The 13,722-nt window shown below is 35.9% G+C and overlaps 1 protein-coding gene across 5 annotated transcripts in view; it reads right to left on the bottom strand.

Annotated features, from left to right (window-relative positions):
* Positions 1 to 4,160: 4,160 nt before the first annotated feature.
* The window catches only part of MON2 (MON2 homolog, regulator of endosome-to-Golgi trafficking), a 75,623-nt gene continuing 66,061 nt past the window's right edge, over positions 4,161 to 13,722 (bottom strand). For 2 of the 5 annotated variants that reach the window (XM_068934335.1, XM_068934353.1), the window contains 5 exons: positions 10,099 to 10,159; positions 8,672 to 8,795; positions 7,617 to 7,824; positions 6,973 to 7,055; positions 4,535 to 4,836 (listed from right to left, as the gene is read on the bottom strand). In XM_068934335.1, the coding sequence (XP_068790436.1) occupies positions 4,673 to 4,836; positions 6,973 to 7,055; positions 7,617 to 7,824; positions 8,672 to 8,795; positions 10,099 to 10,159 (640 nt within the window). In that variant the 3' untranslated portion in view covers positions 4,535 to 4,672. Of the gene's footprint in view, positions 4,837 to 6,972; positions 7,056 to 7,616; positions 7,825 to 8,671; positions 8,796 to 10,098; positions 10,160 to 11,554; positions 11,771 to 13,722 lie in introns of those variants that run through there. The other 3 variants (XM_068934344.1, XM_068934364.1, XM_068934375.1) reach the window with 3 other exon arrangements.

Genomic DNA, 13,722 nt, shown 5'->3' with positions numbered 1-13,722 from the left:
AACATTTTTGTCTCAACTCCAATGCGAGATGATTCCAATTTTTTTCTAGCAGTATCAGAAATGAAAAAAACAAAACCACCACCCAACAGAAAAACAAGAGAGGATGACAACAGAGCTCACTAATATATGTAAGGACATAGGTGGAACAACCTCGCATTGTCATCACGTAATCCAAAATTAACTTAGAAGAACTCTGGATGTACTTTAAGATGTTGAATCTGAGGCTATACAACTGAGGATTTTCCAAAGAATTAGACATGATATAACTGGGGTCTTTTGAGACAGTCGACATTGATCACTTTTTCTTTTCCTCTGTGAGGTCAAACATTAGAACCTCCACTGACTACAGTGAAGCGTGAATTAAGCTAACTCACTACTTCTGAGGACACAGTAAACTGTATTAATTCATCACAGTTTCAAAGGACAAGAAGTTACTGGACATTATTAGTCTACATTTGAGGAAGAAAGTCTTTTCACCTATGTTCAACTAACTACTTTTTGAAATTTTGATTTCCTGAAGGAATGCAAATATTCTTTCAATAAATACACTGATGGAAAATAAATATTCTGCACGTACAGATATAGGCCTGATCCATCCTCTGGTCTGGACCTCAATTTAAAAAAAAAAAAAAAAAAAAAAAAAACACCCCACCCACACCCCAGTTACCTTTTCGCAACTTCCTGACGTACAGTATGACACTGGAAAAGCAATACGCTCCAATCTTAAACAGCCTTATGGACATATACTAGTCTCTATAATTAAGATGTGCATGGCTTATATGGCAATTGTGTAGCGCTTCCTTCTTTCACATGTAGAGCCTCACCTTACTCAGGAGGATTGAAGCTGAAGGTTGTAGGAAATAGCTGGCTACAAAGAAAATGAGTAGCAGGCTGCAAATTCACGGTGAACTTGCAGTGAAAGATACAGAATTGAGGCTTACAGAAACACAAGAGAGGAAAATATACTTTTTTCAAGAACAGCAGTATACTGAACTTTTAAATGAACTTCTGTAAAATATGTTGATGACTAGGACTTGCGTTTGCCATATGTAGAGATATGAGGGAGAAAAAAAAAAAAAAGGCATTAGCCTGACTAAAAATATCTTGCCCGAAAAGTTCAAGGTCAGCTATGATGACAAGGTTTGCCATTTTGCAAGAAGAAACAACTCAACCATCTGTTGAGGGGAAAAAAGCCTATCTGAAGAATACGATGATGAACTACTGAAGTTGCATAGACATACTGTTACTTGCTCTTGCAAATGTGTACTGCTGGCCGTACATACATGTGGCTTAATGTCCAGTAACATTCCACAATTCATCAATAAACAGAGGGGGAAGCAAGCATTTGTACACAAGGAACGAAACAAATTCCCTGTTAGATAAGCATCTCTGATGATAAGCAAATAATTATTGTATGTTACCTTTAAGAATTAAACTTTTTCTACAAAGTTCCCAGCTTAAACATCTGCTCCTTTTTCCTAACCCAAAAATTAGGACACCTTATAATCTTAAACCTTTGCTTACATTAAGGCAATGGTCATAGCATTGAGACAGACAAGTTTTCCCAAATAATCCAGTATCTTGGAATGACCCTCCTGATAATCTGTAGGACTCAAATTTTTACTTTGGATTTCCAATCCAAGGCTTTTTTTTTTTTTTTTTTCTTAAAAGGTGGAAGAGAAGAAGAAAACATAACAGGTAAGGGAAGTGCTTACATTCAGCAATTAATGGTTATCTTTTAACTTCCAATTTACATATTTCTGTATAGTCAACTGTACTCTTTTCTAGCTGATTTCAGTAACACAGTGCAGGCCCCAATTCTGAAAATGTCCATGCACTTTACCTCCTACGCCTAGGTAGTCCTATTGACTTGAGGAGAACGACTTGGACATAGATGGCCAGTGTTCTTCCTAATTAGATTTCTTCAAGAACATGTACAAGATTTGCCTTGCTAGAAATAGATGTAAAACTGAAATTTTACAAATTCAGAAAAAGCTGTTGGCACCAAAAGTATTCAATAAAAGGTATAAATAGAAAGAAGAAACTAATATTTGAAGTTGGTAATATTTGAGTGCTGAACAAGGAGGCACAGTAAAGGGGTAATTCTTATAAACAGACAAAATTAGTCAATGAAAAGCCTCTTTTTTAAACAAAGTGACTACGTTTGTAGTTCTCAAACCATTTATACAAAATACAAGAAAGATTTAAATATGGTCAACCTCACCTTGCACATCCCCAATTTGCCTCAAATAGCACAGGTATCATTCATCTGATCATTAAGAGGGAAAGAAGTGAAGTTAACTCATTGGCAGATCGTATTTCACAGCCTTTAAAAGATTAATGCCCAGAAGTGATAACATATACTAAACTCCAGAGGCTTAGCGAAAAGGTATATACGCTTATATGCTAGCGTACCCTCCTTTTACAATATAGATAAAGCTGAAGAGAGCTTACTGAAGATTTGCTTCATCAGACAGAATGCACCTGTGCTATCACTGAAAAAAATAGACTAATTAGAAACAAGTTCATCCACTTTGGTCTGCAGGTCATTTTCCAGAAATTCTGGTTAAGATGACACAATCCAAACAAAACTAAGACTCTCACCCCTTCCCCAAACTCTTTGTTTTTTTAAGTGACCTTACAGAGCTTGATTTATCTTCCATTAGTTAGCACAGCAGTTACCAGGATTTCACTTCTACAGAATTGATAACGTTCTTAGTTGTATATGGGACCCAGTTCTGCAGTGTACTGGAACTGCTTCTCCAAACAGGCCATTTTGGCACAAACTCCATTAACAGGAAGTAACGATTTCCCTAATGTAAAATGTGTGTTTCTCTAAAAACCATCCACCCTTAAAGATCAGGTTCCATGCAACTTTGGTCACAGAGAAATTCACAAGGTCCTAAAGCCCCTTTAGTATTTTATTGTACTTTCAAGTAGAAAGCTTTTGAAAAGGAGCATAAACTGGAGGCTTATGGGAGTAAATTGTTCAGAGCTATGCTTGCGTAACATTATTCACGCATGGTACTTCTAACCCTGACCAGTCCATTACACTTTCACTTGAGGCTCCTACAACTTTTACATCTGTTCACATGTATCAGTGAATGTCTCTTTAGCCAGAAAAGTGTAAAGCAAACAGATATAATACCATCTCTTACGCATGATAATTGCTTTTAATGTCTATAAACAACTTTAAGGAACAAGAACCTGAAAAGAAACTCTGAAATCCATAGAAAGGCACCTATCTTTCCCCCCTCCCCCCCCCTTTTTTTTTTTTTTTTTAAACATTTGGCCTTTGTGCTTTCCACATCACAGCTTGAAAATATGTGAATACAGGTAAAATATTACTGAAATCATAATTCATTAAATAAGAGTTTAATATGCTAAGCCACAACTCAAGTTTTAAAAAGAATACTATTAAAAGTATTTTGTTTCAACAGTGTATTATGTGAAAGTGAAACAAAATACACATTTACTTAATGGTAAATTTTAGTGCACTCTAAATGATTAACTATCTTCAAAAATACACTTCTCATGATTTTATATCAGACAGTTTATAATTAAAAGGTTAGAACAATTTGTTTGGGTTGAAAAGACATTACAAAACAAAGCACTTAATTATTGAACAAAATATTACAGACAAGTATTTCAGATATTTGAAATCACCTTTCTTAAGTCATAATTCAAAGACAGTGACACCTGTCGATAGGGGCCAAAAAGGCAGACAAACCTCAAGTATTTTTTTTTAAAGCAAAGCTGCAACTACAAAAATGGACAGAGCTAAACAAAACAAACATCTTGAAACGAGTATTTTATGAAGTGAGGTATGGTAGTGTTGAAGTGCTACAGTGGATTTCTGCATATTCAAACTTATTTCAGGTCAACTACTTTGAAGTTTGAGATCAGCGGATCACTGACTGTTTGTTGCAATCTTTTGTCATATGACCTCTTTGTTTAAATGTCCAACGGCACAGAGAAGATACATTCAAATTTAGCAAAAACTAGCAACACGATCAGATATGAATAAGCATATCTGGCAATTAGAAGGCAAACTGTAAGTAAAAATGCAAGCATACAACTTATTCATAATAAATACATTTTCAAGCATGTAACATTATCAATATTTTAAAAAGAATTTAAATAATAAATGCAACTATTTTATACAGAACTGTACCATTTATTATACACACAAGTATATCAGTTCCCTTTGTTTACAAAGGCTGGTTACAGATAATGTGGAATGTTACAGTACCATCTTGCATAAAATTTTAGTACAATTCGTACTTCAAAAAAGGGTGCAAAACACCAGCCTAATAAATCTGACTGAATCGAAATATTTTTTAATTACATCATTAACACATACACAACAAGCTGTACATAAGCCCACTTTTCAATCACCACTTCAAGATACTGTAGCAAGTACATTAGATTATAAATGATTCCACTATTCAGTTAAATTTATTAAAGGTTTGCACTGCTACTCACTCTGGAACCTTTTGAGATATAGTTTGTATTCATGAATTACTGAGCTCTTGTTAGTGCAGTTAAAAGGCAGTCAACACTGGTTGCCAAGTACTAGCCACAAGAGATTTCCTCAGGGAAAGATCACCTGGGAACAAACATTTTTGGATACTTTTTTCTTTCAAAAATTAAAAAAAAATTTTTTATGGGGTCAAGACTCTCCATTCTGTACCTTGGATGCTGGTGGATGCATGAAGTCCTTAAAGGGAACCAGTGCCTCTTTCAGAGCAGAACACACTTCTGAGGAGGAGCAGGTGATACACTCTACTAAAGTTGGATATAAGGCAATAACTTGTGCCCATGTGTTAGCATCAACTGTAATGAAGAAAAGAACAGAGTAAATCACTTACTGATTTCATACAACATTAATATGTTTATTACAGAAATAAAGAAAGCTGTTAAAAGCTGGAAGGAGTGGGAGTAACCTAATTCTGTAATGTGTCCACTAGCTCTCCGTATGAGAAAGCAAGCAGCAGTCTTGGCAATCATTGCCATATACTGATTAGGAGAAGCATTTCTCTCGTCCCAGGAAGAGGAATATGGGGAACGGTCCAGCTGAACTGAATTGGCTACTCTACCCTTTAAGGTAAATGACCACCAAGGTAGCACTTGAGTTGCCTTCAGGGTACACCAAACAGCTTTGTGTGTTCTGGCATAGTCTCGCCTTCAAGCTTTTTGTCATTAGACTTAAAAACCACATTATAAATAAATGCCTACTCACTGATGCTGTGAGCGAGGCATCACGTACTTCAGGAAACTCACCTGCCTATGTTTTTCTAGAAAGGACAATTTGTTTTGGGATGGACGTTTCCCCCCCCCCCTTTGCTCATAGTATCAAAAACAGGGAGACGGAGGGAAGTGATGGGTATGCAGTTCTGTCAGAGTTGCAGAGTCCAGTGCAACTAACTTAACAAAGAGTCAGTATTAGGCAGCATAATGATATTGCCTAATAAATAAGCATCTGATAGCAGCCTGAAACTTTGAGAAAACAGGAACAACCAGGTCATATGGACAGACGAATACCTATTTATCCAGTACAGCCTTTAAATAAAAAAAAAAATTAATCTATTGTCTCCTGACTGCAAATTTTCCGGTGGGAACCCTCTATGCATACAGTAGGTACAGCTTACAAGAGATGCAAGATTCTTTATTATAAATGAAGTTATGATCTTGCATTTAACTCAGCCCTTTAAATACATCATACGACCATCTCCTTGGACATCAATGGGCTAAGACATCTTTCCTTCACCAAGAGAGAAGCATGAGAAGTGTTTGTGGCACTGTCATTTCTGTTTTGTCCAAGACAGTGGCAACATCTCTAACTCTTCATTCTCATAGATTAAAAAAAAAAAAAAAAACACAAACCAACAAATAAGGTAAGCTCCTAATCAGTAAGTCCAAATAACACTGTTCTCCCAAATCAAAGAACATACATTTTGCTTTATTAGGGGTAATAAAACAAAAAAGTAATAGTATTATATTTTAAAGATTTATCAAAGACATCTAATACATTTTTATTTTAAAAGGCCTTGACGACGCTGCATTAAAATACTTTCCAGGAGTTTCTTCCCCTTGGGATACTAGAACAAAGCAAGATAATGTTTAAACTAATCAAAATGCCAATGAGTTACTATAAAATAACACAAAGTTTCAAAAGCAAAATTAAAGCCATCAACGATATTCACTTTTGTGTCAGCTTCAAATGTGCATTGAAAATTCACAAAATTGTGTGAGAGCTTCAAATAAAAAGAATGTTAGCTTGGATAAAAAGTAAGAAAGGATCCTGAAGAAAAAAACTAACATTATTCCATTAAAAATAATTAACGAGACTCACACTTGTTATACGTGCTGTTTTAAACAGGACTCTTGCTCATTCATCAGAAAGGCCTAAGTTTTTTTGCTTTATTATTGCTCCAAATTATTATACTGGGTATAGGGGCAGGAGGTACTACAACAGAAAGGGAGGGAAGGCAAGACTTAAGTACGAACAGCCCACCCATTCGTTTAACTTGTACACCCCTTTAACTGCAGATTGCATCTACAGGAATGAGATCCATAGCAACTTAAAGGACACCATAAGGAGAAAAAGGATCTAGCAAGAATAGCAAATATAGTTACATATATTTATATTCAAGAATTCTATAATATCTTAGAGTCGGGTTTTTTTAGAAGATATCAAGCTCATTTTAATAAAAGACATCAGAAATGGAAATTTTCTACTTTATTAAGCACATCTTAGAATTCTATACCGTTAGACAAACCGGAAAAAAAACTCCCCCTGGCCAGTCTACCTGGCATCTACATATACACAGAACTGCAAAATACTGAATCTTATAAATTATACTTCCCTGTCCAATCTGTGTGAAAATTATTACAGGAAAGAATAAACATGTCTACATGGCAGATATAACTTTATCTTGTTTATAACCATGTTGTTTAACCAACGCTTACCATTTTCAGGCTGAGTTTTTTTAAGCGAATCTATGAGAGTACTGACAGCTTTCAAAACAAATATGATTTCTGTTACTTGTTGCCTACAAAAGGAAAAAATGCAAACAATCCATCAACCACACAATTTAATCTCAAGAATACAAATTTCCTATGAAACTTACATAAAATAAAAAAGACAAAAATATATTAAAAACAGCTGCAATGAAGCCTACTGAAAAAGGATATTACGTGATTACAGTTATTATTGGTCTTTAACTTTTCCACCGTCATAGCTGTTGCCAACTAGGATGGCTTTAAATTTAATATAAGAAACAGTAACAGTATACCTATCTCAATCTGAAAATACTGATGTATGTGAATAACTTCAAAATGAAAATAATCAATTCCATCAGTCATTTACTGAAATACCTTGCGTATTTAAACCATCAAAACATCTCAGCTAAGTAAAACATAAATAAGTTCACACTTTAAGGAATTTACTATATTTGACCTATATTTAGGTCAAATTTTTTGTTTCAACAACAATTACTTGAGAAATGTTTCACAAGAGCGCTATTTGGATGTTTTATTTTTCTTTGGAGGGGACTCGCCACCTCCCTGTTTAGAAACTAGTACCCTCGATTTCCTAAAGATATTGGACATACCGTGGAAGAGGACATTTGCCACTCAATCTCTCATCTTCTATGTAGCGATGCAATACATCCTGTGACCTTTTTAAAAGCACAGAAAGTGCCATTCTAGAGATGTAGCCTTCCTGAGGAGTTGTGACTTTATTACTGAATGAAAACTGGAGCAGTGTTTCAAAACACACCTTAGAAAATTCCTCTCTCATTCGAATATCTATTTCTGCTTCTGTCAAAGTAAAATGTTTTATTTAATTGTGCAACATGCATGCTAGTACGCTAAATATTGCATTTCAATCAGTTAACTTTTTTGCAAAACACAACTAAAATATCACTTCTATAGAATTAAAAAAGATTAACAGTGATTTGAACAAATATTAAGAACGGATTCTAAGAAAAGGCGACTGGACAGCAATCCTAATAGTCCCCAAAATAAAAGCTAAAATATGCAACACAATTATGAACATGAGTCACCCAGTTACCTTGCTTTAATGACACAATACATAAAATCAGTTTAGAAAAGCAACCCTGGTTCTATAGCACAAGTACCAATATTTGGTACTGTACCACCCAAATGTTTTTCTCTGTAATGGTTTATGTCCACTTTCTTCATCTTTTTCCAAAAGCTGTAAGTGTTTTTTTTTTTTCCTTGAAGGCAGAGAATATACCTTGTTAGTCACACACCATGCAGTCATGCTAAGGTCATTTAATTTTTAAGAATAGGATTTTATGAGTGTCTTACAATTATCTGAAATTATTATCAGGACTATTTCAACTAGCAATAAAGGAAAACAAACTATGTAGGAAGTCCAGAAAAATAGAAATACAAGTACAATAACAAAGAAATACAAGTACAATATTGAACATGGTACTGACCAAGAAGTAAAGAAATAATTAAAAAAAAAAAAAACCTACTCTACAACTTCCATGAGATAAAATATAACTTATAAAATCAGTGATTTATACTGAATGTGTGTCACGAAGCTTCAAGTTTTTACAAGAATATGGTCATTTTCTTTACTTTCTATTAGATTTAAACATCATTTTCTGTATCTTTTGTCATTCAGGTACCATACCTGTAAATGAAGACGACTGAGAATGTATTGAGCCTTTATTGAGCATAGTCATTATTTGACCAACAAATTCCTTAGGAATAAAATTAGCATATGGCAGTATCTCTGTGCTGATAAGCTGCACCACCTAAAATAAATTAGATGTATTAATTTTCTGAAAGTTAAAGTTATAATTCCAGTACACAGAAGACAGATACATTAAACAAAATACAACGTTCAAGAGAAATCTGAATATCTATGCCTAATGAAACTTAAAAAAAAAAAAAAACCTTCCAACGTTAACTTTTACAAATTTACAAGTACATCCAAAAATTGTGGACTTGAGCTACTATTTTTGAGGGAGGTTTCTGAAGCAGTTATCACTTAGATTTGCGCTGACATTTGAAATAGGTTCTTCAAACTGAAATTAGTTTTGAAAAGAGATCAGACATTCAGAACTAACCTCCATCCCCCTGTCTCCACCCAATTCAACATCCTCACTAGACGTTAAGACACATGTCACGTGCTTACAATGTGACATTTGCAAACCAGTGCAAGAAAGGTAATCATCTAAACAGTTCAGAGCAGCACACATTAACCAAAATGCTTTAAATCCTTGGCCTTGATGCTTCCATTCAGGAACAAAGTGGGTTTAGATCTCTGTATGTTAATGTACCAGACCTCAGAGTCCTGCTCTCTGCAGACAGCACCTCTCCTGCTTTTTATCCTGAAGTCTTTATGGTCCAGCTGCCACTCTGGAGAGATGACAGGAGATCAAGCCCATAGATATCACCACCTCTTCTCTGCAACTCCCTTTCCTGTGTACTCCTACGCCCTGGTCTGCTGCATCTCTTGGTCTTGGAGCGAAAGGGGACCAGCCCCTCTTCATTTCAAATATCATCATCTCTAAATTTTCTTCAGTGTTACTCAACCAAATAATATTTTCTTTACAATCACAGTGGTCCCTGTACAGCACAAACATGACATCACTTCTCCATTTATGCACGTGTTCTCTCTATACGAAAAAGCATTTGGAGGGTAAAAATCATCACTGACTGAATACCATGCCTCAACACAAAAGGCATTCACTTCAGGTTTGACTGTCAGCTTCTTCCATTCATTTATAATTACCCATATAATTGCTGGACAATAACATAAAGAATAAAAATCAGATAATGGATTAGAAGCAGAGACACATTCTATTTATCCACTTGGGGCTGTCTTGAACTCCAGATCACAACAAGAAGAAATTTTTGGCATGCAGCTTCCTACTTTTTGCAAAACTTCGGCTTATGAATTTGTTGTCCGTTTTGTTTTCCAAAAGGAAAAAGTATTGCAGAGAAATACTGAATAGATAGTTTTCAAAAATTATTTCAGAAGTACATGCAATCTGTTAATGTCACTACCTTATACGTTTCATAGTATAACATAATTTTCTATAGTCTCCTTACCTCAACATCAATACTCTCATTCTTCTGAAATTCTTGAATTGAGAGATTATCAGGAGGTGTACTAAAAATAAACATACTACATTATACTTCTAAATTCACAAAATATGTCAGGAGATAACTATGAGGGGAAATGCAATACATTTAAAGAAAAGCTATTACATGCATCAACTTTGCACTGTGTATGATAATGATCAACAGTTTTGAATAAAATATTTCATGAATAATGATGCAGAAAATAGTTTGAAAGAAAAAAAGTATAGTTATTAAGATTTAAGAGTTAGAACTGATGGACTGGGTTAAGGATTTAAAATACCATCATTTTTCATACGCGTATAAATAATCTCTTTTGTCTTATATATTCAGAAGTTGCAATACCTGCTTAGCTTAATGCATGAAGGTAATGCCAAGGGATGACAGTTTATTATTTTTTTACTTTTGCCCCAATTTTCTCATAATCTTCCTAAGATTATGACAAATTTTTGATTTTTAGCATTATATTTGAAAAAACTTAATTTTATATCATTTTCTTTCTGTATTAATGAAACACTTTTCTCATTCATGGGACAATACTTTGTCTCTTTTTTTGATAACTCAGTGTGATACATATGTTCTCATTCTTAATGCATTTTATAAAGAGAGAATCCCATTTTATAAATAATGATTTTGAAGAATTTCAGAACTTTTTGTCATTTATCTACTATATACAGAAATTTATTTACAGAAAAAGTGTCCAGAAGTTCTTCAGTCATGAAATTTACCTACTGCTTTACAAGATCTCACCTTACCTTCTTGTAACTTTGGAAATCTTTATATCATTTGTTTGGAAATTTTACGCCAGCTATCAGCCACACATTTTTCTTCCAGTGAAGTTCTATCTCATCCACTGAGTCATTCCTTGTACTTCTGGACCATCTGTTAAGTTGATCCAACTCTCCAGCCTATCAGAAAACTAACCATTTTTACCTCTGCTTGATTATGCTCCTGCCAAGTTAAGGAGCTGAGTTCCTCAGGAGGAGGGAAAGAGGGGCCTGTCGTTTCGATGACAATCGCCTACTTCATTGCTTCAGCGCAGGTGTTTTAGTTTGGATCATACATTGGCTTTTGAGGTGAATCTTTCAGTCATCCCCATTTACCAAACCTTGGCTTGCATCTGGTCCAGATGCATCCAGAACTAGATTCCTTTTCAATGAAACTGAACCAAAAGATGTACTCCAAGCTCTAGTAGCTGCTCACACCACAGGAAGCCAGACTAGAGCTACTCTGAAGTCAAACTCCTGAAGTGAGCATTCTACCGGCGGTAGGTGCTCATCATGAACTGTTTTGCTCTACAGATCTGCTCCTGCTGCACAGCATTGTTTTTGCTAATAGAGATGCAGTACTTAAAGTATAATTTCTGCCTCCAAATAAAAGCTTGAAAGCAGGGAACCAAGTGGCAGGTTCAGGGCGCTGGGCGGGGAGGGGGATGGAACTCAAAGAAGGTGTTTCACACAGCGGAGAGTTAAAACTCTGGAATTCCTTTAATGATCCCACATCATGGGATTAGATGCTAAAACGTACACAGATTTGAAACGCGGTTGGCCAATTTATAAAAAGAAAAATCTACTATAAGTCAATGACGGCCTTTGGTACAGGGAGTTTCAGGAGCTGCATAAATTGCGAGGTTGGAGGTGTATTTCAGGAAATTATCACTACATAGTTGCCTTGCACACTTCCTCTGGTATCCACCAATCTATCAGAAACCACATATAAGTCTAGATATCTGTCTCTTCTGACCTAGTTAGGCTGTTTCTCTTTTCCTGACATAGAGCAGAAGCCAGAATCCTCGTGCCCATGTTCCTTTGAAATTTAAAGGCAATTGCAAAACCCATTGTAAACTGCAGAATCTACTTCCCTGTCATGCCTTGCATAAACACTAGTTTGTAGAGAATATAATATTTTTTTTAATCAGAACTAATGTCATAACTAGTAACATTAACAATAAAGATCTGAGATAAGGGTCTATAAAAGATCAATATGACTCCAAATAGTAAATTCTCTTCCTTCTCCCTCAATTTTATGTTTATCTTTTTAAAACAATATACAATATACATATAAAATTGCCAAGCTGAGGAACAGCTTGGAAATTCCACCACTTGAATAGACAGAAATACTGGAATTAAGATTGCCTGTGGTACTTCAACTTACTGCTGTTGCGTGTATTTGTGTGTGTTATGATGCGTCTTAAATTAAATGAAGCTTTATTTTTTCCAGAGAAACCATCTGATTAAGTACACAGGATGGTCACTCCTAGGAAGAGAGGAAAACTATGTCGTCAGTCTGCCACATTCCCTGCCTGATTTATGGTAGAATAGGCAGATGCAAGGAAAACAGTTCGGGACTGAACAAAGAACCAAGCTGGTTTGTAAGCAGAGGAATCAGTGAAGCATGGTAGCGGCAGGCAGACCAGCGTCCCTTGGCTCGTTTCCAAACGCCCTTCCCAAAACCCCATCTTTTCCCTCACCCTCACGCTTCCCCCCACCCCCAGGCAACAGCCCGCATGTGCGGCAGTAGTTCAGAACTAGCCACGTGCTGACTGGCAAGGCTGCTGCCAAATACAGGATGGCGGACCCCTGCCAGCCTTTTCCTCATAGCAGGTAATAGTCTGGGGCTGCCTTCTCTAAATCACTATCAATTTTCATGAAAGGTTTAATAACTTTGGTGTCTTCTAAATCTGGTTAGGTTGGCTACTAATTTTTTCCCCAGTGTTCCTATACAATGCTGACCGTTCAGAGATTTTTTCCAAGAGCATTTTTTTCATCTTCTGGATGCTCAGCATGGAATCGAGAACTGGAGTTCAGTCTGCACAGCTCCAGCTAATGTTTAGTTTTGACAGTTATGACAGTATGTAGCAGTGTTCCCCCTTGAAAACAAAGATATCTCCCATCCTCAAAGAGATGTTATGTAAGTAACCTCACCACTGTGAAACCATTTAAGTGCTATATATAAAGCCAGAGATAGAAAAAGCCAAAAATGAGGAAGATGTAAAATGCTATATTTAATACTGGTTTTGATGTTAGGCAATCAGCCGGTCTGGGGCTACATGTTGAAAACAAAGAAAATATTAAGTAGCCATTCAGTCAGCACCTTGTGTAACACTTAAACAATAAAGACGGTGACTATGCAAACCATTTAGATAGTTGCATAAACTATTATGATGCATGAATATGGGACTTGTTGAATTACACGGAAAACTTGCATTCTGACATTTCCTAGTTTAAGAATGCCTGACTTTATGCTCAGGTTTACTTTAAAGTGGTTTGATGACCTATCTGTCCGGTCGTCCATATTTGTTGATCTGCCATATATGACTTATATGTCCAATCATCCATATTTTATCTGCTACAGATTAGGCTAAACTCTTGTTCATGTAGCAAATTCATCCCGGATACATAGATTTTTGTGAGGTGTCAGTATGAAACATCAATCTAGGGGCCAAAAGCTTTGCTTGTTTGATCCAATACGGTCAAACCGTACCAGAAGGATCAGGAGCTGGTGAACGTAAGAGGCAGTGCCACGCTCACCGCTGCTCTCTTCAGGCTTTCCTATGCGCGGAGCTTCCAGGTGCTGCCCACACAGGCTAGGGAA

The sequence above is a fragment of the Struthio camelus genome, chromosome 1 (assembly GCF_040807025.1).
Source record: "Struthio camelus isolate bStrCam1 chromosome 1, bStrCam1.hap1, whole genome shotgun sequence".
NCBI lineage: Eukaryota > Metazoa > Chordata > Aves > Struthioniformes > Struthionidae > Struthio > Struthio camelus.
The sequence above is the reverse complement of the archived record's forward strand: the minus strand, read 5'-3'. Positions and strand labels throughout refer to the sequence as shown.